The sequence below is a fragment of the Silurus aristotelis genome (assembly GCF_946808225.1).
Source record: "Silurus aristotelis genome assembly, chromosome: 4".
In the NCBI taxonomy this organism is placed as follows: Eukaryota; Metazoa; Chordata; class Actinopteri; order Siluriformes; family Siluridae; genus Silurus; species Silurus aristotelis.
This window is the reverse complement of record NC_139577.1, coordinates 22,958,287-22,984,732: the sequence shown is the minus strand read 5'-3', so window position 1 is coordinate 22,984,732 and position 26,446 is coordinate 22,958,287. Positions and strand designations below refer to the sequence as shown.

At 37.5% G+C, this 26,446-nt stretch overlaps 3 protein-coding genes across 6 annotated transcripts in view; 1 reads left to right on the top strand and 2 right to left on the bottom strand.

The window, feature by feature from the left end:
- Positions 1-191: 191 nt before the first annotated feature.
- pwwp2b (PWWP domain containing 2B) lies at positions 192-9,889 on the bottom strand. 4 transcript variants are annotated; one of them, XR_014533160.1, is made up of 4 exons: positions 8,945-9,705; positions 4,197-5,865; positions 4,015-4,110; positions 192-1,936 (listed from the first exon to the last, which is right to left on the bottom strand). XR_014533160.1 is itself a non-coding variant. In XM_083538975.1 (3 exons), exons 1-2 carry the CDS (start codon positions 9,082-9,084, stop codon positions 4,197-4,199), a joined length of 1,809 nt encoding a protein of 602 aa, XP_083395101.1. In that variant the 5' UTR covers positions 9,085-9,889; the 3' UTR covers positions 192-1,936. The 4 variants fall into 4 exon arrangements, 2 of the variants coding, with proteins under 2 accessions (XP_083395101.1, XP_083395102.1); XR_014533161.1 differs by having other exon boundaries at positions 192-1,933; XM_083538975.1 differs by lacking the exon at positions 4,015-4,110 and having other exon boundaries at positions 8,945-9,889.
- LOC310724708 (leucine-rich repeat-containing protein 27-like) lies at positions 9,846-18,633 on the bottom strand. The gene is made up of 10 exons (XM_083538977.1): positions 18,117-18,633; positions 15,417-15,547; positions 15,257-15,315; positions 14,542-14,697; positions 13,501-13,735; positions 13,232-13,369; positions 12,255-12,348; positions 11,829-11,944; positions 10,926-11,052; positions 9,846-10,110 (listed from the first exon to the last, which is right to left on the bottom strand). Exons 1-10 carry the CDS (start codon positions 18,327-18,329, stop codon positions 10,012-10,014), a joined length of 1,368 nt encoding a protein of 455 aa, XP_083395103.1. The 5' UTR covers positions 18,330-18,633; the 3' UTR covers positions 9,846-10,011.
- A 2,665-nt stretch (positions 18,634-21,298) lies between these two features.
- stk32c (serine/threonine kinase 32C) overlaps positions 21,299-26,446 on the top strand; it is a 100,787-nt gene continuing 95,639 nt past the window's right edge. The window contains exon 1 of the mRNA XM_083538431.1: positions 21,299-21,906. Coding sequence (XP_083394557.1) covers positions 21,825-21,906 — 82 coding nt within the window. The 5' untranslated portion in view covers positions 21,299-21,824. The remainder of the gene's footprint in view (positions 21,907-26,446) is intronic.

Below are 26,446 nucleotides of genomic sequence, written 5' to 3'. Positions count from 1 at the left end.
GCAAAGGGATTAATCCTTGTAGCAAAGAAGCAAACAGCAACCCACATTATGAAACATTCTCCCACAAGATGCCTGTAATAGCATCTATATACCAGAGGAGGTAAAATCCCAAAATCTTATATCCAGCTAGTTGCCATAATAGTATAAACTTTGCTTTTGAATATGAAAAAGAACACACCAGCAAGCAAGAGCATTGTTTGTAGATTTTATTTTATGTACACCATGTAAAAAAATTCCACTGATCTGAGGACAGTGGTCGAGTGTCTTTGCACTGGCATACGCACAACTGTCCTCCTTTAAATTCATTTCAGGAAGGAGGGGGAAAAAAATGTGATCCTTAAAAAGTACAAGAACCTACTATTGAAATGCAGTGGTGAGACGCTTTGCAGTGAGCTTAAAATACACCTCCGCTCGGGTTTGGCTCCCTTCCCCCACATCATTTCCTCCCTGGTTTCCATGCCTGCTCCCTGACTAAAGTGGCTCTTTAAATTCTCAGGGCCCTAAAAGATCAATCGTGGACCAGAAAGACCCTTTCTCTTCCACCTGAAGGAGATAGACAAGTCGAACCTGCAGCATGAAAGGATCTCAATTCTGCTTAGTGCTCAGAGCACACAGGTATGGAAATCGTAGTACCATAACAGCAGGTTTTCTTTCTTTTTTTTTTAAAGCTTTAATAAAGATGTGATGCATAGGAGTTTACACTTCTGCCCATTTCTCCAGTGGAAATTTTCATTTAGTGGGAGACGGTGGTGGGAAGGAAAAACAAAACGCAGGTTGCCGAGAAAAAAAAAAAAAAAAAAAAAAAAAAAAAAGACTAACCACAATAATACAGTGTACACAACTAGTTCCTGAAAGCGTCTTGTTTTCTCTCGTCCTTGTCCAAACCTGATAGAAAAGAAGTCACTTTCCAGGCGCCGGGTGTGATAGTCAGAACCAGAGGGCTGCTGAGAGCTTGTCCGCCGTTCACAGCTGTAAAACTCTAAATTAGTGTTCGTTGTACGAGTGTCCAGCAGGCCACTGAAGGTACAGATAAAGTGCTTTTCTTTACATGACATTAAATAATTAAAGCAAGTACATATGAAACTCTGTGATTCTCAGAAAAGTCATGACACCGTTCCCAAGGCCCTCAGACCAAGAGCATCAAAATAACATCGTAAAAATGAAAAATAAACTAGGGGAAAAAAAATAATAAAAATGGAAAAACAAGTTACATCTCCTCAAAAGGACAGGCCATTTGAAGAACTTCGGCCCTCTGGTGAAAATATATCCATCAATGACGACATACTGCATGTTTTTAAGACCTACACAATTATCTCTAGATGCAGAGGATACAAATGAAAGTTTCACATTTTCTGTTTTTAAAGAAAAAAAAGAAGAGAGACCTTAGAGTAGGCCAAGTTATATACCATCGTATAGATGTCCATCTTTTCCTGCTATAGTGGACTAGGTGAATGTCACTAGAGCAGGCTGGCTATGGCATCCATGATGAATTCATTAGCTATTGTAATTCCCCTGACAGACAGGAGCTTCTCACTGACACAAAAAAAAAAAAAAAAAAAAAAACAGCAGCGGTGGGATCGATCGTATGAGACTGTAGCAAGGTAGTCTGTGCTTCAATCGGCAATAAATACATTCGGATTTAGTGTTGAGCTACGCATTTATACTAAAAACAGAAGTCCTGAACAAATGGATAGGGTAGAAAAACAGGTGGAGAGTAAGAGTTCTTCTCTTGTATTTCCCAGATGTTCCTGCCTGCTCCCTCAAGCCCTCGACTGCTTTGCATGGTGACTGATTTCTCCTTCAGTGCAGGCGAAAAATAATAAGCACCATCACTCATGAGATCGGTAGTAAATGCACTCCGTCCAGATTGGGAATGACGGGAGGGGAGCACAGGGTCCTGAATCCAGCCAGAGTCCAGCCTTCCCCTCTTTCACTACTGAAACACAAAACATGCACCTCGTTCAACAATCTCTGAAACACCAATTTTTATGGATTGTTATGTATATGTTTATGTTTTTTTAGGGCAATCGGCATCACAGTCAAGCCATTTTCAAAACAAGTGAAAATGAGCTCAATGACTTTGGAAAAGCAACTGTTTTGGAAAGAACATAAATGCCAATTTGAATTATTCCTAATGCGTTTAATGAAACAATATGACAGAGTGTATGCGTGTTCATCTCTTTATTGCTTCCTGAATTTATATGTTCTCCATTTTAACAAAGGCCACATACAATTTTAGCTTCCAAAACCATACCATATATAGCCATTATTCTAGCAAATAATATTTACAGGAGTTTAGTTTCTATTTTACATACTTGTCCAGCTTTTACACTTTGAAGCATAGAAAAAAGGAGCAAATTATGATTGAAAAAAATGTTTTGACTTAGTGAGATCATCTGACTAGACAGCTTAACAAAACCCTTACCAACCCACTTATGCTCCCTTTCATTCAGACAAAACATATATTGTATCCAGCTAAAATGGCTAGATAGGAACAGTCAGACACTGAGTCAATATTAAATGCTAGCAAGATCAGGGACACCACTCACAAAATAACTCCTTAGGCTAAAAGAACCCTCTAAGATACAGACAAGAGAAAACTGAACATGTTTTCGGAAACATATTTAGCACTAAATGCAGGACCTAAACATGTTAAAAACTAGGTTTGCTGCCAACATTTAATAGTACAAACACATACATGCATTTTGAATATCTCAAGCTTTACATAAGTATTGTGAAAGACTGCAGTGTTGTAACTGAAAAGTCACTGCAAGTATCTGTGTTAACTCCTGTATTCATTCAATAACGTTCAGCAACATTCTTGCCGATCAGACAAAGGCATTCAAAATGCTCATTCGCAAAAAAATAACCTGAAGGAAGCTCACATTCCTCCCAATCCACAGGCAATATTATGGATTTATGATTACAAGTCTTTTCACTAGTTTTCACCCTCCATGGTTGTTAGTAGTCATGAGACAGAAAGATATGTCTGGCTGGTGGGAGTTCACAGGTAAGCAAAAGGCGGGGGGGGGGGGGGGGGGGGGTTACTTTTTTTTAAGTGCTTAACTGTTTTTAAAGTGCACTCAAATAGCAGTAGAGATCACTCCAAACGCTATTCTACGCATGGAAATTATTGTTATTAGACGCGAAGATAAGAAGCCAATATCATCTGCAAGTAGTGATTAAAACTCCTTCTCCAGGCTGTTATTAAATTAGTCATTGCTACTTATAATGACGTTCGAAAATTACCAGCGGCTTTTGGGAAAAAAATTTTCGAGCATGAAATTGCGAACAATTGCGGCTATACTTTCATTTTCATTGTCCTTTTACAACACTGTTTTCAGTTTACTGAGAAGGCCACTATCACATCAGCTATGAATTATTTAGGAAACAACTTTAGGAATTAACTGCAGAATGCAACATGAATAAGATTTAAGGAACTTCTAGTGCAAGATAATATTTCTGATACAGGACCAGACCGCAATAAAACAGTTACATGACTCCAGGGACCTTTAAACAAAAATGCAAGATAGAAAAACATATGATGCGCAGGTCTACAGAACGGTATTTCTATACGGGAAAACCTACAAAAGTACTGATGTCTGTGTCCACTTGGAGATTCTGCTGCTGGTAGTGCTTTGCCACACTGCAGTGTCTGTAATTAGGTTCTGCTATGGCTGGGAAAAAAATCCTTATGTAATACTGAAACAAATCAGATTTTGAGATCCAGAGATTTTAAGATTCTCTCCACAATACATAGCTGAACATTGTGAATGCCAAATTTTAGTACCCCCTACTTAAACCTGCACACTGCCCTCTCACACCTTCTGTGTACTGTGTTACGCTGTACTACCATTGTTATATAGTATCTAATCAACTAGCACTAACAAGCAACCTAGCTAACGTTAGCAGACAGCCTTTCTAACTTAGAATTTAAGTTTCATTTCTTTAGAAGCAAAGTCAAAATGTATTATTTCCAGACTTATTCACATAAGTAAGTCGAATTTGACGAACCTTTGCTGCTACATGGCGAGGCACATTACATCATCGTGCAACAGTCATTTGCCTGAGAGGTCTCAGGCGAGGACTACGAAGATGTTGCTCAGAGAACTGCTCGGTTAGACAAGTACGCTATAAACGAACATCTAAACATTTAAAATGATCTAAAGAAAACAATAGAAGCGATGTTGCCTTACCTATGTCTCGCAGTGTGAGAGCAGAGAAGTGATCTCGGAGCTCATGTGACCCACCGCTCTAGCTGCCTCGATGATTGCGCGCCGGTACATGCCCTTTTTCTTGCGGTTGAATCGCAGTCGGAAGAATTCTCGAAAGGGTGAAAGTTTAGCCACAGAAAGCTGTGAGGTGGTAGGCGAGCCGAACCAGGCCACCTTTGCTTCAGGCCATGATGCATCTGCCTCATCCTCTTCTCTCCGTGTGCCGCTAATGCTCAGGATCCTGGCTGGCCACCAGGGGAAGCCATGTATCTTTCCCCATACTACATCCCCAACGGTTACAGCGTGGCCCTCCTCGGTTATGCACTTGCTCATGCTTCGCGTGTGTAATCTCACAGTCAGTGGTGGCACAGTCCTACCCTCACCCCGTGATGCCGACGATGTCGTCGAGACTGACGACGATACACCGATAACATGCTCGCCAGGTGCCAGCTCACACAACTCTGGTGATGTCCCATCCGAGCTGAAGGACTTGGACTCATCCAGGCTATCGCTGCTACAAACTGAAAGGCTGGACGAGTCTGCCTTGCGCTTGCCAAAGTTGATAAGGAGTGTGAGGTCACCGTGTCGCTCCGTTTCCTCACCTGACCACAGTTCCAAGGCATTTTTGTCCCCAGAGTCCTCGGGTCGAGTCAGCCCTGAACCAGGAACCCTGGGACTCCTGCGCCTTGCCTCACCCACCAGTTCTGCCTCATATACAGACACACGCTCCATACCATCCCCACGGGACTTTAAGCGGATTTTGGGTGATGGGATGTCCTGATCTGTCAGTTTTGGGAGTTTGAGTTTGGGGATAGATACAGTAAGGCCAGTCCGGATGGACTCAATAGCAGATCGTGTCTCTTTTCTGGGCTCACGGCTGTCGTGCTCCCCAAGCCCATTCTGCATCAGTTGCTTGGGGCAGAAGGGCTTCACAGAACCATGAACTCTGGCTGGGATTTTCATTACTTCCCCTTTCCCTTGTGGAGTACTATAGGAGATCTTTATTACTGGGCTGTGAGGCACTACATCACCTCCTGGAAACTTCTCATCCTCCTTTCTATCTTTTCGACAACGCTTGCTTTCATAGCATGGAGCCTCATCTCGTCTCTTGGATTCTCTTGTGGCATCTCCGTCTTCCTTCCTGAGTCCTTTTGTTGGGGCATCTTTGGTATGCTCCTCCCCTTGTGGTGCATTCTCCTTCCTGGAAGGCTTGGCCACAGCTGACCCATCTTTACTGTCCTCGTCACTGGTGACTGTGTTCTTGCACTTTTCGCAAAGCACCTGTCTAGGCCTTAGTCTAATCGTGCTTATGGTCATGCGGCCAGGCTCTCGAGACCGCCTCTTCTTTCTTTTGATTGGTCGGGGTGGAGGCTGAGGAACCCACTGACTGTAGGTATGACGTACCCACATGGGCTGAGGAAAAGGAGCGCCCTCAAAGTAGGGAGGGTAGGTAGGCTGGCCTGGCTGTACTGGTATGGGTAAGGGGACGACAGGTGGCTTGTCAGGCTCAGTGTTCTCATCCTTTGGTCGTGGGGCTGACTGAAATGAAGGCTTGGAGCATGGCTCCTCGTTCTGCACGTCAGATTCCTGTCTGGAAATAGGAGACTCTTCTGACTTTCCTACGACATCTGGCAGGCAGAACAACCCAGTCCTAGACAGAACAAAAGAAAAAGCCAGTAAGAGCAGTGAAAAGGTGAAAAGGTTCTAAAAGCAGTTTGAAGAAATCACAAGCTCTCAGACAAGTTAAAATGTATATTCAACTCATTTGTAAGATATATTAAAAACAAATTCAAAGCAATGGTTACTGTAATAGTTCTCACCTTAAACCAGATTCAAATAGCACTAATCAAGTTGAAAATCTAACAGTGGCTTCCTACTGACACAGTGTCATAGCATGCAGAGCATGCCTCTAGTCCCTGGAACTGAAATTCCAAGTAAAGCTCTGGCCACATTAATATGGATAGCAATACACACCATGTCTTAATGCTTACAAGGTGCTAAAACATAATCTGTCAGGAACTCAGTTAATAATAAAACTACTAAGATCTTAACATCCACATCGCAAGACCTTTTGGGAATATTCTATTTTAGAACCTAGTTATAAAATGTTGCATACTTATACTAATGGTTAGATAATCATCTAAAAGTCGTGTGGAGGGGAACAGTAAATCACATTGCATGATGAAACACTGAGCCATTGTCTTTCTTGAACAGAAGTCTGACCTCAGGTTGGTGCTGCTGTTCATTCCAAAAACAAATTCACACGTCCCCTTTGTGAAGCAAGGCACTGACGTGCATAGGGCAGGAACTCAAACCATTTTGTCACAATTGGTGAAGAGTGGCTGTAGTCAAGACAGCACACTCAGTGGCTCGACTCTGTCAAAGACAGCAGACAAAGAGGCCAACAGGCCTGGTTCATATCAATCCCCCCTCCGCACTCACTGAACAAAAACAATCCCATCAACCACCAGGGATGCAGCAAGGGAGAGCCTGGAGATTTGATTGTTTTCACATCCTGCTTGATATTTGATTGTGTGGTGATTAGTAATTAATCCCTATATAAAAAGCTTCCCTCCCCTCATGCAGTCCTTAGAGACCTCTAATAGAAGAAATACCTGTCTAGTGTGTCCGTGGGGGAAATAATACGCCATGAATACAGATATGTAGGACAGAAACACTGCCAATCTTCTGTATTAGCTGCTGTTTTTTTTTTTTTTTTAAATGATCTGACATTTGTGATATATTTTGACCCATCCTACCATTGAGGAAATAGAAGTGATTATTTGGGAAAAAGTTAGAACAGCCGGACTAAAATGGAAAAACTGAACAAATTGTCCTGACCGTGTAGAGTATAAGCGTTTCTGAGCAGCAGTGACTCAGCATCACTATGATTCAACCCATGCTGCTGACACGACATCAATTATCAAAATACAGGAAATGACAAATGATACAACAATGGGGAACAAGGAAATAACGGGGAAGGCTTTTGCAGAAAGCTTTTGAAAAATACATTGACCATGCACACATTATCGGCATAATGAAATGTAGTAATACCAGAACAAAGATCAGAGCACATGTGATTAAATAGATAATGACATTGACAACACTTGCTTTGCACAATCATGGTTTCAGGGGTTGAAAATGAGGATACAATGAAAAACAAATTAAAACAGGAAGCCGAATCAAAAACCTGGTTCGGGTAATATGGAAATACGACACTGATATTGTGATATACGAATATAATGATACACATGTGTATTAAGTATCAGAGTCTGATGCTTTAATAAAACCACCGGTCAATGTTGGTCTAAATGTCGAACTAAGGTTTCATCTTGCTTTGCTCATTAAATAGTTCTACAGTGATAACAAGAAAATACAAAAAAGAAAAACAAACAAAACAACAAAAAAAAATACACAATTTAGAAAACAATTTTGAAAACTTTGAGGTTATTTTTGTTGGCGTAAACAGATTCATCTCTCCATCCATTCAAAAAGACAAGGCCAAAAACAAGGAGAAGGAGAAGCAGAAGATTCTAATGTAGCTATACATTAGTTTTGTTTTTCAATAATATATACAGCAAAGGAAAATTTGTGAGCTTCAAGCAAGGTATGCACAAAGAGACAAACAAACGGCCAAGTCAGCAGCACAATGATCACTATAAACAACATTCAAGACACAGGGCAAATATTACAAGGCTGCAGAACAACTCAATTCTAGAATACTCCATATTATAAATCCTGCCTAGTAATACACTTTACAGATGTATATTAACTATAACAATTTGCTACAAGTTCAACAAAGGTCACTCGATTTGGTCAGTGACACCCCACCTGTCTTTGTCTTAGAGAAAGATGGCCTTTTCAGCAGGTTCAACTTCTTTACTTTACTGAACCACGAAATTAATACGCAAAATTGCTTTCTTTTCACAATATATATGACGTGATAATGAGGTTGCACCTAATATAGAACTGTAAAGCAGCTTTTGTGTAACAGGCTGATATTAATACAGGGTTACACACCGCAGGCAATCTGCTTCACATGTGACTATGGACTGGTTGCTTGTAAAAAAAAAAAAAAAAAAAAAAAAAAAAACTGTATTGAAACGCCATGATATTTTTATGCCACATTATAAAAGCGATGTTTTTTATTTATTATTTTTAATTTGTAAGATTGTGTCAAACATGATAAACCAGGGTTTTTACTCCACCTAAATGAGAACCATTTCAGCTAGCAGCCACCAGCTACAACAATGAGAGATTCTCCTACCCTGGACAATAAGCAAGAATAAATAATAAACATGTGTTATTATAAATAAATCCGGCAGTGCGTTCACAAGCAGTCAGGATAAACTATAGATAAGATGTGAACGCTGCATTATAGGATGATTAGTTACACATAATTTACAGGGGCTAAGAAGCTAACCTGAGGTAATATTACTGAATAGATCTTTTTTTCAATCATATACGAACCTGACAAAATATTTAGAGTTGTAATATTTAACGATGTTGATGCACATGTATTTAAGACGTGAACCGTGTGTGGAATAAACGCTTATAATGCTAATAATCCTCCTTTGGCTTTGGATAAATAGGTGGCCTGCATGGCTTTGGTTGGCCTCTTCTTGATGGATAGCGTTTGCTTAGTTAGCCAAATGTATCATAGCTTAGCTTATGGGCCTGAACGCGTTTAAAGCAAAATAATAAGAAACGTGATAAAGAAACACACTCACTTTTTGTTGCAGTCCAGCAAAATCCCGGTGTAGCTCCTTTCCCGGTAGGTGAGCGTCACCACCAGTGTGTCATTCAGTATCTGTTCGATGGTGACCGGAATCCGGGAGCCGGCCCGCAGCTCCTCGGCGGCGGCCTCCATGTTTCCTGGGAGAAGTGTCCGGCGTGGCGCTGCTCGTTTCCGGGCGCCAGAGCCGCGCGCGTCGGCCTCAGATCCTCGCTCGTTCTGCTAGCGAGCACGGGAGGCTACAGGGGGCCACGGAATGACGCCATCAACCCCACCGGCGTAATTACAGCCGCGCGGCCAGCCGTGACATCACAAAGAGGCGAGAGAGGGAACCGTGAGCGCGCGAGCCTCCGCTTCTACTCGCGTTCACTTCTCATCCGCGCTTTTTTTTTTTTTTTTTTTTTGAGGGGGGGGAAAGATGTTAAGAATCTAAAGATCACCGCGCATTTCAGTTCATTTCTGCCCCAGCCGTGCCCTTTCCCGTCAAACACATCAAGCACTTTTGCCCATTGGTCAATGGCACAAATTATTTAGTTGCTCATAACCTATACTTACACATAGTTGTTTTTATTATCATTACCATTTCAAGGCTGCTAAAATTAGACCTACATATAACTTGTCTTGATCCATCAAGAACTGTGATTAATTCACATTGATTACATTGAAGGAATCTACTGTCAAGGCAAAACAAAAACTCCCAAACAAATCAGTAACCTGTAAAATCCTACATCGTATTCATCCTGTCTAATTATAGTTACAAATGTGATGTGATCACACGTTTTTACACGATAGCCCCCCCCCCAAATTAATCCAGTAGGCCCTAAGCATAAAATGGCTGACTCCTGAACCACTGATTGAAGACGACAATGAACAGAAATGAAAACCACGCCACCGTATGGTCAAACTCAAAATCTTTATCAAGACTACCAGTAATGATAATAATAGCCAGTGCACCCTTTACTTTTATTCAGTGCATTCCAATGGCCTGAATTGTTGCATCCTGTGGTAGCTGGAAATGTAGAATAAAATGTGGGTCTCCATGTTAATTAACACAGGCATAGATTATAATAAATATTCACTTTCCCCAGTAAAGGCGGTCAAACGATACTCCAGACCCTTCACCCGTCTTCTTTCTGCAAGCTCCTTTTGCAGTTGTTTGGCCTTGAACAGAAAAGAAGAAAGTTGTCATTTTAGTTATGTTTTTCCCTTTTAACTTTACATTTGGAAACATTGACATTTACATATGGGAAATTAGAGATTACTTTGTCATTTTGAGAGAAAGTGTGCTGGAGAATTCAAGTAAACTTCTGACATTTCGGCCAACCATACCAGCTAACAATACACATTTTAAAAAGGAAGGTATATTTCTGTATATGTACTCAAACACACACACACACACACACACACACACACACACACACACACACACACACACACACACACACACTAATATTTACTAGAGTTACAAGAACATATGTATTAAGTTTTGGTGTCTGCATTTAAACTTATTTGTAAACATAAATTGAAATGTGCAGACATGGATTTTTATTAGCTCATTAAACCTGTAAGTAAGAGGTCTATTTATGTACATAAAGCACTATAAAGTGCAGAGGAAGGAGCAGAGCATTATTGTAATGATACATTTGATGAAAAATGGACAAAGGATTGTTATTTGACCATTCTTTCTTCTTTTGAAACCATGTATTTCTGTTACTTGAGGTTTCTAAAAAGAGAATGTTTATTGCAGCCACCTGAATCACACCTAAAGCATTGCAATAAGCAATTTACATGAATTGGATCTGCCACTCTGTGTAGCCACATTTGTGCTTGTTTCTATGCAAATTTGTTCTGACAAACGAGGGCCATTTACTCTGTTATTTTGTTTCTCTTTCTGTATACTTGTGTTTGATAAAAAAAAAAAAAAAAAAAAAGTAAATAAAAAAGAATTTTGAATTAAAATATAGCTCTTTCTTCACCTCATCCATCTCCTGGGCCGCTGCCTTTGCCTCCTCGGCAGGTGAGCCCTGAGGTCTTTTGCGTCTCTGCTGCATCATCTGAACATGAATCCTGATGCGCTGCTCAAGATCTTGGTCCCTTGCCTTCCTAAAGGCACGCACAACAGCCAGAAATACAAATAAACACACATCTCACTGACTCAAAGCAGGTCAGCTAATTTAGTAAATTTGTTACCTTCATTACTTGAACAGGTGCGTTTTAGTGAGTTCATTTCAAGTTCATTTAAGCTCTATAGCAGCCTAAATTAAAATGGCCAAATGGATTAATCAATCCAAATGAGACGGCATGCGCCAGCTATGACCACTAGATGTCAGTATTGTAAATCGTTTGCTGTCCATAGTTATACAAATGAGGACAAAGTTTAACTATGCAAAAGAAATTGGCAACGTTTTTTGGTAGAAAGCCAGAATCTTTCAAGATGCATCCCAAACGCATACCATCTGTTTTGACAAGATAACTTGATCATTGTTTTTAGTAACATACAGTTCAGTGTCAGTGGCTGAGCAGGCTGCAGGTATTAAACTATGTAAATGTGTCTAGGAATACACTTATAGTATTTTCTTCATTTTTTAATCTATGGTAATATCAGATCTAGTATCATTTAATGTTTCCTGCTGATGTGATGCTAAGTTCTGTGACTTAAATGATATGGATGTGACAATGCAAGCAGCTAGAAAAAGTGGCATTCTAAACACATCTTTCTGAAGTGGTATTTGAGTATTTAAACTATGCAGGAAGCAGGGTTTTCTTTGTAGCACGATGTACATAAATATATATATATATATATATATATATATATATATATATATATATATATATATATATATATATATATATTACCATACAAAATACATAATTTGTACCTGGCCTTCTCCATTTCCTCCTGGTTTCTTAATGATGTCTGTTGAGTGAGATGGGATTCACTGCTTGAGTTGTTATTCGGGGTTTGACCAGTATTGTTTGGATTACTGGAGAAGTTCTTTACACAATATACATACAAGGAGCAGTGTTATTGTATGCCTTTCTCATTTATACTAAAATGACACTCATTAGCAAAAGAAAATCTTTTAAAAAGTCATTCAAAGTGAAAAGTAAATATATGGGAATGAATACTGCGACATTCACTCTGTCACAGTGTTTGCATGAAAAATTTTAAAAGTGCATTACAGACACTGTGTTGTTAAACCTTAAAAAAAAAGTGCATCTTTAACATTAGCTGAACATTTGGTAAATATTTAGGAGAAACAATCTCCCTGTTATTGCTCTGACATCAGAACAGAACATTTTACCTCTTTTAGATGCTTGTTCTCCTGGTATTCCAGCATTTTTCTCTCCTGCATGATCTTGGCCTGGTTTCTCCACTTCTTCAGCAGCTCCTCATTCCTGAGACACGCAAACCCCAGAGAGGTGAGAAGTTATTTATTTATCTTATCTATCTTATCTATCTTATCTATCTATCTATCTATCTATCTATCTATCTATCTATCTATCTATCTATCTATCTATCTATCTATCTATCTATCTATCTATCTGTTTTATTTTGCTGCAGTGTTTCTTTAAATGTCCTTTAACAGCTTTGTTTGATGTTTTTTGTCTTATTTATTTATTTGTGTGTTTGTTTGTTTGTTTGTTTATTTATTATTATTATTATTATTTTTTACAGTTTCTTCATTTAATAATCAAATGTATCATTATATACTTCTGAATTTTTAAACCTTGCTACAGATAACTCAAGTAAGATCAGATAAATCAATGCTATTAGCTAAAAGCTCTCTGTCTGCCAAAATGAGACAACAAACTCTTGAGCTCAAGTCATCAGTGGACTGAAACCAGCTCTCATTTGTCAGTAACATCACTGTGTCTGGAGCAGGAGTCAATTCTATTTAAGTTTCGGTATGCTGTACTTGATTATATAAATTTAATAAAAAAACTTTTTTTGTGCAAATCCCTCTTCATACCTTTTATTAGGCATCTGCTTTGAGGTAGATGTTTGTATGTTTGTTTCTATATAGTATTCATTATATAATGTAAACCTACTGAAAGTTAACTGTAATACACAGTATTGTCATATTATTGTTCTGTATTGTTTCTTAGTTTTGGATTCTTGTATATACATGCCTCTTGCTCTGCCCTGCTCTGGAAAAAATCTGCTTGGCTCTTTTCAATCTCCTTAAAAGTGACCAAAAAGTCACCTCATAGGATCTTAGAGGGCTCTAAAATATTTCAGACTGCTTCTCTGAAATGTAGAGAACATGTTCAAACATACTTCTTTTTTTGTTCCAGTAAGGCTTGTTTCTCTGTCAACTCCCTCATGGCAGCCAGTCTTCTCTCCTCTGATCTCTTCCTGTTGTCCACATCAGATAAAGAAAGCTCTGGGAGCATTCCTCTTGTTAACTCTTTCATTCTGAAATGCAGCAACATCACAGACTTTATTGTCATTCACAATTGTGGTTTACTTTTCACTCTGGTATTCTCATTTATTATAATTAACAGCCTTCTTTTCAGGAAAAATTGGATTTTGGGATATTTATACACCTCTTGATGGACGAAAGACCAGTTCTGTGGGATCTGTCGCCCTCTGCTGTTCTTAGGTGATGTTGCGTCGAAATGACTGGCATGATGTGTCCAAGATCTGCCCGGTCCATTTGGATCATTTGCTGCCTAAGCTCCTTGAAGCGCTGGACCTCGTTGTCATCCACCTCACACAGATCCAGGCTAGACTGGAGAATCTCAGACAGCGGCAACTTCTCCACAGCAGGGATGTCTAAAGCTGGAGACCAGCAAGAGTGAGTTTTTCCTGACAACTCACCCACAAAGTGATTTATGGCACATCATACACTTTAAGGTCACCAGAGAGCAGAGACCTGTTTGTTATAGCTAAAATGTGAAGGAAAGGCAATCTGTCATACAGTAACTATCTCAGGAATTCATTACAGTAAACAAGCAAGCAAGATGACATTCGGTAATACAAGATGAATTGATAATATCGAGCTACAGGAAGCTGTAAATCAAATACATTTACAGTATAACAGCACCACAAGTATCGGGACAAACAAACAAATTTCAAACCAAACTGATTTCCAGCATGTTTTCTTTCTAACATAGTTTAAAAGTGTATTTAGCACGTGCAGCCCCGGAGACGGACACAGGGCAGTGCCAGAGGTTATCCATCATTTTCATCCAGCTAAAAATATTATAGGGTCATGCTGCGCCATGAGCCAGTTGAGCCACACGCATCATCTCCAAGGGAAAAGATATCACACTGCTGAAGCAGAACCAGGGCAGAAAGCTATTTTTGAAGCAGGCCATCCTTTTTATGCAAAAGCCACAGATGGTGAGGGATAACACACACACACACACACACACACACACACACACACACACACACACACACACACACACTCAAACACACACAGTCATTTATATACATAAACATAAACATATGCAAACACATACACACACACACACACACACACACACACACACACACACACACACACACACACACACACACACACACAGAGACACAAGCACACAGGTAGGAAATGCTTGCGTTGATTTGGCTGGCATGCAGACCTGTGTCAGCAACGTGCATGCTGAGGGGCTGCTGAGCCACGGCTGAGCGACGCAGGAACTGCAGGATGTGTGTGAGACCCTGCTGCAGAACTTCCTGCGGCGGGAATGAGATGGGACAGTTCCTCAGGCTCAGGGCTCGTAGTGTGATCACATTACCTGCCAGGAAAGAGCAACAAGAAAAGAGTGCATGGAGCAATTGGAATCCAGACCATCTCAGGACCAGTCTACAAGTTAATTGACAACTTATTGCTGCTATTAAGTGCTGCTTTTGTAAAGGATGCCCATTCTGTAGACATCATGTCCTGTCAGTAATGGTCAAAAGGAAGTTGGACATGATAGAGTGGAAATACACCCAGCCTCCAACTTTCCTGCTATGAGAAAGCTGTTGATTTTCTTTCTGGCTGAGAATTAGTATTAATAGCTGTCCCGAATTCTAAATTCTCAAAAACCAAATCAGTATAATTTCTCTGATTGTATAAAAAATAAAAATGGAATAAATCATTTTTCTTTTGTTGTGGCTATGTGTCTGGCTATGAGTCACCAAAATAACCTGTGCAATAATCTGTGCATTCACCTCTTACTAATTAGAAAACTTTATTAGCCATGACTCCTGTGTCACTATTTATAATGTAATAATAATTTAATGCAATCTGAATTAAAAGGGGAAAATCAATTACCTTGATAAAGAAAAGTGATAGTACCATGTGGAACGTACCTAACTCTACTGGGAGTTTTGTAACAGGGTTCCCCTCCAGCAACAATGTTCTCAATCGTCTGAAGAGATCGAAAAACAATATGATGACTGTAATATAAGATAACATTGAATAAATGCATTCAAAGTTTATTCCATTAGGACTTAAACAGAAATGCTGTACCTGTGCTGACCGATATGAGCAGGAAGACACGTGAGCTGGTTATTTCTCAGGTCCAGCCAAAGCAAAAGTGGCAGACAGCTGAACAGATTGTCTGGAAGACTGGACAACTCATTTCCTTCAAGATACAAATTCTTGAAATGGAAGTGATAAAGAAAGAAATCTGTACAATACCTTCAATACCACAGTAAGTCCATGTAGCTCTAGCACGGGTGTCAAACTCATTTTTTGTCATGTTGTATCATGTAGACTAATTTCAGGTACAGCAAGGAAAATCAGCTTTAGACCAATTACACATCAACAGATCCTCTTAAAACGTGTCATTTATTAGCATTTACATTCTGTATGCACAAACTGATTAAACATTTATACCTATAAGACAATTCATTATTAAAAATATATATACTGTTAGAAATGTCTATTAGGCATTTCCACAAACACATTTTCTTTTATTTATTTTTGAACAATAAAGTAATTCTAAACAAAGTTAAATATTCTTTTAATATTTTTTAAGTTCATATATAAGTATATATATTAATATACAGTATGTTTATAGTTTTCACATGATGGCAGTTTAAGGTTAAAAAAAAGTTCTAATTATTTTATTTTATATATTTTTGGAGTATATCAAACAAGATTATTTAGATTAAAGATTATTTTATTGTTTCAGGGAGCCCTCACTCACAATAATATTGGAGATCCAATTATTTATGCATACAGTATATACAGCAAGGTCCAAAACTCTAATTTCTCTCATTTAAAACTGAAAATGAACAGAAAGCTTTACAATGAACAGACATTTTCAATATTTTGACTATTTATTATTCAAGATGCTAAACTATTTTATTCTCTGACTATTTTATTTGATTTCTTTAGTTCATCTTATCTCTTCCATTAAGGCATAATGGATTCACACATGACATATTACACAGTCATTAATTATATTACAAAAATAAATCCAAAAGAGAAATCCATTTGTAAAAAACTAAGTACAAGATTTTCTGCTTCCATATTAATCAATATGTTAAGTAGCAGCGAGGTGCTGCTAATTAAATGCCCTTGATTAACTGATCATCAAAAGCCCAAGATTTATCAGTTTGCTGGTCTGGAACATTCAGGTGTGTGAAGACAATGGCAAGAAGAAAAGACACCAGCAAAATCTTAGAGAAGCAATTGTTGCTGCCTATCAATCTGTGAAGGGTTATAAAGGTAATTTCCACATTGTTTGAATGTGGAAAACATTCAAGACAGTCGCTAATCTTCCCCGGAGTGGATATTCCAATAAATTCATCTTAAGGTCAGTCCATGCAATGCTCAGATATTTTACAGGCTTCAGTTAGCATGTTAAATGTGAAAGATCATGACAGTACCATTAGAAAAAGTCTGAACTAGTATGGTCTTTTGCAAGGGCTGTCAGGGGAAAGCGTCTTCTCTCTAAAAAGAACATGGCAGCATGGCTTAGGCTTGCAAATTTACATTATAAGAATTTATTGAACTAGACTTCTCCTTTAGAAAGAAAAGACAAAAGTGGAGATGTTTGGCCATAACACACAACACCACATTTGGCAAAACTCAATACATCAAATCAGTACACACACCCCATGCCAACTGTCAAGCACAGTGGTGGATGGGTGATGATTTGGGATTGTTTTGCACCCACAGAACATGAGCAACGTAAAGTTTGCTATGAACTGCACAGGACATGAGCAACCATAGTTTGCTATGAACTGCTCTGTATACTGAAGTATTATAGATTCAAATATGAGGCAACTTGGCTGAAATTAGTTCATGCAACAGGACAATTATCTTAATCACACCACCAAATCTACAACGGAATGGCTGAAAAAAGAACAGAATCAAGATGTTGCAATGGCCCAGTCAAAGTCCAGACCTCACCCCAAGGTTGTGGTGAAAACAAATTGCTGCAACCCCCAAAGGAATAAACTTTGCAAAGAAGCGTGAGCCAAAATTCCTCCACAATGATTCATACAGAACATGATTACTTCAAGTTATTGCTGCTAAAGGTAAAGTTATTAGTTCATAAAGTGTGCTTAGTTTTTTATATATTGTTTCTCCATTTTTTTTAATAAATACTAAAACGGTGTAATATGCATTTAATTGTGTTTATTTAAGAATGTATTTATCCAATTCTAAGACTTACTAAGGACCAGATGATTTATATTATGTCCTGATCTGTTTACTTCAGGGAGTAAATATTTATTAGTGAAAATATATATATATATATATATATATATATATATATATATATATATATATATATATATATATATATATATATATATATATATATATATACACACTTTTAGACTACTGCAAAACATCTACATTAGTTTTATCTTTTACTGTATTCTCATGAATCCAGTGTCAAATTTCTAGCTTACTAATGGAGACTAATGGAGAATAGTACATTTTGTCAGTAGCTGAGTTTATAGTCTTTCTTTGTTTTGCTCCAAAGTGGAATAACAGACATCAGCTCTCCCCTTTTTTATTCCCTTAAATTTAGATTCAATACTAAACATATTAAATAAAATGTGTGACACGCTTGCCCTATAAACTGATTATAACTGCATGTACCTCAATGGCAAAACTACAAGACACGCAATAGCAGCAGTGAAATGTAAGCATGACAAACTTACTCATAATTAAATGTAATTCATAACGCAATGCTTTGTTCTTGCGTACCTTGAGTGGCGTGTACTTGCACACACAATCTGGGATGACCTTTAACTTCTGTCTGCTTAGATAAAGCATGTCGGATGAGTCATGATTCACCTGATGCTTTAAAAGAGAATCATCATGTGGACGCGCAAATCCTCGGCTCCGGGATTTTAGCGCTTTCTCACCGCAATCAAGACTCAAATGGAGATCACACATGTCCTCTTCCAGTGCTGTCATTACTTATTATTATATAATGTTCTAAATAAGAATAATGGCATAACTCAGCCGTGCAACGAGGGGAATTACAGTTATTTAGACAGACACTAGCTAACTAGTTAGCCTAACCATTTACGTACCTAAAGCACAATAAAGTTTAAAGTTTTCTACCAAATATATATAAGCGATTTGGAGGAATTTATAATCACCATTTAAACCTAGAAAGTCCACACTAAAAAGCTAAAAGTAAGTTATCCCCTGCTGTCCCTTTCATAACGCGTCTTCTCTGCCCTTATGGGATGTTGTGAAGCATCGTTATGGTAACAGGTCAGAAAAGTGAAACGAAAACTACGGCGTGCGGATGGAGCCGAAAAAGGTCAGTCTAATCGTTTTCGGTTTCGTCGAACAAGAGCTGAATACGGTTATTAGTAATATATTAGAAAAAAATATATAAAACTAATATATATATATATATATATATATATATATATATATATATATATATATATATATATATATATATATATATATATATATACTAATAAACATATATATATATATATAGATATATAGATATATATATATACTAATAAACATATATATATATATATATATATATATATATATATATATATATATATATATATATATATATATATATATAGATATATATAGATATATATATACTAATAAACATATATATATATATATATATATATATATATATATATATATATATATATATATATATATATATATATATATATATATATATATATATATATATATATATATTAAACAACGATGATACAATAACGAACAATGTCACATTAGACCTTCTTCTAACTTTTCATACAATGATCCAGTATCAGATACGAATCAGATACAGCAATGAACCCATATAAGATACAGATATTAATAATATACGTGTATATATGTTTCACATAACACCTTTTTTCCTTAGTTTTAGATGTAAGCTGCAAAATGCGATTGCTGATTAGCAGCAAAGGCAAAGGCAAAGGCAAAACTGGAGATTTGAAGATAATTGTAGAATTGCAAATTTACAATTAAGTGTCATCTCTTTGCAGGTATATCTTTTCTTTTTTCTTCCAACACATATAAACACATATAAACATCTGGAGTTTGCAATACACATAATACATTTAGCTAGAAAAGGTCCTATGATCAGATGAGTGTTTCAAATGTCCTAAAAACCTTGTAACGATACATGACGGAATACATAAATGAAAATCTGAATTTTTCTTTGTTAAAAAGCTATAAGTTGTTAATGGTTGAATATTTCAGTATGACAATGATACAAAAAAAACCCAAATTGTTCACTGACCACACTTTTAGGCTTCTGTTGTGACAATACCAGTTCATCTTCTATAATTGTTAGTGTCACAGCTCCTTTATTTGCTATCTGCTACCCATCAACTAGTTGTTTGACTCTGTGCAAAGCCATTTGTATAACTTTTTTATTACATTTTCCATATGTGGTTCCTTCCTAAAAACGTTTGAAGCACAATATTGTAAATGTATTTGTGTACAGTAGCATTAACAGTTCACTTTACTGGAACTCAAACATGACAATGACAGCAATCATATACACCAAGTAAGAATTTAAGTGTCATGCACAAAACACTGAACTCAACCTCACTAAAGACCTTAAGGATGAACCTTAACACTGCCTGCACCCAGGTCCTACTTGCATGACATTAGCACATTACCTCACTAGTGCTCTTGAGGCTGCATAGTCAAAGCTCCACAGACATTTCTAAAATGTAGTGAAGCCTTTAATGGAGATTAGAGATTATCATAACAAGCATATATGGGTGTGATCTGGTGTTTACATTTATTTTTCTATATAGTGTATGTACAGCAACCTGCATGTTCTATTTTTATACAGCAAATGCCTATCTCAATACTCAGAAGGCCTCCATTCATCTTCTGAGAATTTGAGTTCCTGGTGGAGAACTTTAAACTATTCGGGGGTTATTATGGTCTTGATCTTCGAATAACAGGCCCAAATGAACTTGTTTAAAATATATTATACACAATGAATTACAGTATATTCATCGTGATTTGTAACAATATATCAATCTTCAAACTAATGAGGAATGAATTTAGAAGATTAATTCCTGCATATTAATAAATATAACAAGGCTTTAACAATGCATTTATTACACTTTTTTTTATTTACATTATAAACTCACCACTTACAAACCAATTGATGAATAAAGTCTAACTTATAGTGAATAAACCATTTATAAGGGTCTAATTTTATGGTTTGTTGTCCATTTGAACACTGTCCATCATTGCAGGTTAATTGCACTGAACTAAGTTATATAAATGAAAGGTCTGTGAGTGTAAGTGCACTCCTGGGCGAACAAATGGGCCGAGCTCAAAATCGCAAACATTAAGCTTTTTCATTCTTTTAATAACAAATCATTGGGCAGAAAATAAGCAAGAATTAAACAAACACACTTCTTAGACCTCGCTTAACACTATTTGCTCATTTACTTTTGCTACAGTAAACTGAGCTGATAAATGGATTGACAGAGCAGGGACAGATCTACAGTATATGTGTAATTCTTGCAAATTTTATGACCAATGGTTTGTTGTGAAGATGGTAAATGTGTAAATATTTTGCCATAGTAACATTTCCATCTATAATGATGTCCCAATGATCGCCGCTGGTGTCCAGTAGATACCAACATGTCAATCTATAAGTTGCTGCTCTATTGGTCCTTAATGATATAGTTTATAACATGCCACTATCACAGATCTATTAAAACCAGTACAATATCTATTATAAATCTTAGAACCACAACAGATTGTATAAGGATTTCTATTGCTTTTTTTTTTTTCCAGAAACCCTGTAAATCAATAATTTACACATTTACTAAAAATGTGTGTTTGCGTGGGAATGCTTACGTCACTTTTCCTGTGTAAAAATGTACTCCAGAATACAGTATGTATATTTCAGTGTTGTGATTTGCTGTCTGTGCTTCCTGGAAGTCTAGAGAATCACTGGTGTAGCTGATGACTACAGAGCCATTGACGCCCATTGTAGAAACAAAATCGGACCATTCACAATTTAGACGTAACAAATTGTTGTAAATAAGACAAAAGATAAGAGTTGACATGTCGAATGATCATGCAAAAGAAGGACTGTTTTGCCTTTGTGCCAGTGGCGGAAGTGGGATTGTAATAGGTTAAAGTGGCTGGAGCAGCAGAGGAGGGGCTGAGTGTCGCTGAAAGGAGAAGCGCTTCACTCAGAGAAAGCAGAACAACACACCCGAGCCCTACACTTCACTTCCATCCATGCTCGTCTTCTTCCCTTCTCTTCGCTCGCCTTTCTTCCTTTCTTTCAGTTCATTTATTTGTTCCACAAAACTCGGCAGCAGGGCGTTATTTTTCCGCTCGTGGAGAAGAGATGCTCGGGCTCGGACTGTAGCGGCACCAAAGCGCTGTTTAGTTCCGCACCGGGCGAGGAATGCCATCTGAGCCTCAATGTTTCACTGGGCCAAGTGGAAGAAGAGGATGGGCGCGAATAGCTCCTCTAAGAGACCGGTCTTCGACGAGAAAGAGGACGGTGAGTAGTACATCTCCAGCCTGAACTCCTGCATCCAACACCGTGCACCCCGACGCATTTAGACACGCACGTGCGGTGCACTCTTTGGGTTTGCGCTGTTTGGAGGATGCAAAAATAACTTGCAAATTGACATCTAGTTGACATGCAAGATTCATTTTTTCAACACGTCTTTCTGGCAGAGCCCTGGCAAACTCTTCACAAATCTCACAATGGTTCAGAAATAACTTTGAAGCGTACAACGCATTAGAATACTTTTTTTTTTTTAGGAAGCACATGCATGTTGTTCATGTTTCCAGTCTTAATCATTTTTTTTTTCTGATTAAAGATCATTATTAATCCTGGAAAAGATCCGTCAGGCTTCTAATGTAGAGCCATACTGTATGTCTGTTGTGTCACTTAAGATGATCGACATACTGCTTTCTGGAATAAAGGAACTTCATGATTTATCCTGTGATGTCTCTTTAACTGCCTATCTGATCTATACTGCATTCTTTTCATATGCATAGTACCATAAATTATTAGGCTGCTAACTGATTAATTAAGAGGGATTAGTTAAATCTGTCAAAACAGAGCCACTTGAAGAGCTTGGGGATTTCATTATACTGAGAAAAAACATTTGAGCGTTGAATGAGTCGAGCAATTTTTTTTCGTCATGAGCTTCAGTGAAATCCTTCTGCTGAATTAGGTTGCCTTTACAATAATGACCTGTGTGCATGCTTCTTGATTAGAATTTGTATTTTTCCATAAAAAGTCGCCTCACCAAAACAAGGAAATATATATCAGCAGTTTGGTAATCATGCAAGACCTCAGGAAAGAGGAAAATATGGATGTAGGATAAATGGGGTGATTAAATGGAATGACTATTTATTTGTAGTGTAGATCCAAAGCTATTCCAGACTATTAAAATTTATTAAAACATTTTCTGTGTTTATACAGTATACATATAAGCTGCCAGAACTTCAGTATTTCTTTACACACACGCACTCACGCACACACGCACTCACGCACATGCACACACACACACACACACACACACACACACACACACACACACACACACACACACACACACACACACACATATATATATATATATATATATATATATGGATTTCAACTCAGTTTGCATTTATAATTGTACACAATATATCTAAAACAACACACAAAAAAAGATTTGGTCATAATGGTTAGCTAGTGAGGAATAACTTCAATTTAAAAAATGCTCTGGGCTAATCCACTGAGTTCTAACAACCAATATATACAGTGAAAATAAATATTAGAAATAACCTATTCTGCTAAAGGCTTGTGTTAATTCCACCCTTTCACCTGCATCCTGAGAAAAAGACCTCATAATCACAGTACATTGCAAATGTATTATTTTTATTCTCCTCAAATTCTAATTCTGATGATGAACTGTTCCGTATTACACTACTGGTGTACCTAAATGGAAAAATTATTACATCATATGCACCATGAAAAAAGTGGGCGAATTGGTACATGCTGTGCTTTCATTAGACGCCAGAGCTCTTTATATCTTGATATCTCGATTACTTTCATATATCATATATCTTTCTAAGAAATGTTACGGACACACTGCTGAACCCTTGAATTACAGTTTCAAAGGTCTGATTACAGAAAAAAACAAAAAAACTGTGTTGCTATCTAATTACATGCAGATTGTAAGTACATTTTATTTAAATAAACAAGTTTATTTAACAAGTACTTTAGATAATTAAATTATAGACGATCATATAGATGATAGTGCTACACATTTACTAATATAATGAGACCCATAGCTATCAAATTTACACACCTTGACACTAGAAATGTATAGTCACCTTTAAGCTTTATCTGAAACCATGGAAATGTTAGCTACCGGAACAGGAAGGTTTTTATTCAGATCTCTGTAAAAAAGTAAGCCGTTCTGGAGATGGAGTCGAGGGGGAATCTCATTCTACCACTGAGAAGCTAAGACACTAAAAGCAACAATCCTGCATTGCAGTCATGTTTAGACCTCAAAGGAGGAAAGATTTGAGTTGGCATGCATGAGTGCATAAATAGTGTAGTTCAGAGCTGTTTAATGCTTGGAATGCAAAGAACTTTGAAGAAAAACAGTAGTGTGACCTCGGGTCACATGAGAGAACCTTGAGAGGTTATAAATCACAAATAGAGGCAGTATACTTAAAGCTCTGTAGCAGAGATATTGCATTGTGAAGAGTGAGCCTAGCATTCAAGTAGTCAAGTCTAGTAAAATGTTAATATTGTAAAAGGGTGTAACCAGATTCTAATAGTTAATTGATTATGATATTTTATTATTATTTAGAATGTTGTAGGCTCAGATCATATCACCCCGAGGCTGCTAGAATTGGGGCTTTAACTCTCAACTACGCAGGTGTATAAAAAGATGCATGCAACTGATTTTGAAAAAAAGCCATCTGTCAAATGCTATGAATGTAAATTCTGTAGTTAGAAAAAGCTAATTTTCTCAAATAAGAAATTTGCAATATCTGGTGGTTGATATAAATTGACTGGATTGTCTTCTCAACCAAGTGAAAAAAAATCAAGGGGTTTTATGCATAAAAGAAAAACTGACTCCAACTCATAAGCTTTATATTACTTGAAATAGCTATCAGCATGTGTCCACAGGCCCAGTAGTTAGCTATACAGTGTGAATACTCAGAGGAGACACTGAGACAACATAAAGGAAGAAGCCATTGCACTAGGGAGTAGAAGGCTTTATACTGAAATAGATAAATAGAAAAAAGCTGTAGGAATGTGCTACTGAACAACGTCACGAATGATTGTTAATACAGGCTAATAATTCTAGCAATAGAAAAAAACAACTTAAAGCTAACCATAAAGAAACCAAGAAAACTACACTGAATTCTGTAGTGTTGTATGAACATATTCTCTTAATCAGAGACATATATACAAGGCAAGAAAAACTTTTTTAGGGGTCTTCTGAAGGCCCACACTAAATCAATGAAAATGTCAAAGTGCAGAACAACAGAGAATTTACCTGTCTGGAATATAGAAAAGAAAGAGTTGGGAAAGAGGAAGAGGGAAAAAAGAAGCAGATCTGTGGTTAGTGGTGGAAATAATCTAATAATAATTACAGATGATAACTCTAGGCTAAGCTATAATATAATGTAATGCCAGCCCACTATTACTTTGGCAAGCAAGCGGCTACTGCAGCTAGCATTAGAGCACATATCAATTATGTAACTAGCTTTTTTAGCAGAATTCGTAATTTTTTTCAGATTGTCTTGATACCTTGTTTTTTTAAATTATATACATAGTACACTTTCTTGCCCTAATAAAGCAGAAGACATACATCAAGAAAAATGTATATAAAAAATGTAGGTTGCCTATTTAAAGAATTTTGAATGACAAAGCCCTCAAAGAATTTTTCCTGATTTGATTTACCAGAGAGTAGATTTATTAATCAAATCTGGTGTCACGATCAGGAAAGAGTCTCTGCCATAAAGGATTATTAAAAGCGGAAATATGTAGGTGTTGACTACCATGGGTCAGGTGTGGAGTTGTTAACATCTCACTTAGGGTTCTTCGACACCTTCCGGCTGTGTGCTCACATTTCTGCCCATCTCTCTCTCTCTCTCTCTCTCTCTCTCTCTCTCTCTCTCTCTCTCTCTCTCTCTCTCTCTCTCTCTCTCTTTCTCACTATCTCTCTCACCTTCTATTGCTCTCTCTTTCCCTTTTCTCTCTCTCCTTCTCTCTCTCATTAACTTTAATTAACTCACCCAATGAATTTCTTTGTCTCACTATTCCTGCCTTCTTGGATTTCTCTTTTTTCTGCCACTAACACTCAAGCAGAGACACACAACAGATACACACACACACACACACACACACACACACACACACACACACACACACACACACACACACATTAGAGAGAAAGAGAGAGAGAGAGAGAGAGAGAGAGAGAAAGAGAGAGAGAGAGAGAGAGAGAGAGAGAAAAAGCTTTCTTTCACAGTGTGATGGTGTTATCTTCTCCTGCCTGTGTGTTGTTGCGATGCTCTGTTTAGGCTGGCCTCTGAATGACGGCCCGTTATAGGTGGCTGCACACCAAACCACCAAAAATAGTATACCAAACTACAAAGGTATAAATGCATGTTGCTATTTCAGGCATTCTATTACAGCCACACCGTCTAATCCTCATTACCAGCCATTGCAGAACCCACCATATTTAAAAGCATATTGACCTCCACCATGGTTATTTTGTTCTTTTTGAAACATTTCAAATCTGCCAATTTTGTGCATACAGTTTATATACAGTAATTACTCTGGCAACAATGTGTATTTTTAAGGGGTTCTTTTCCTAACTTCATTAGGGTACTGTGCTGCAGGCCAATTATCCTATAATGAAATTCATCCAGTGGTCTTCAAGGCTGAACATCGTTAATGCATCCCTATGAGACTGCTTCGGCAGAAATGAGGCTTATTAACTCCAACAATCCAAAGAAAAACACATTACACTTCAGTTAAAAATTTGTATAATACACATTTTTTATATCTT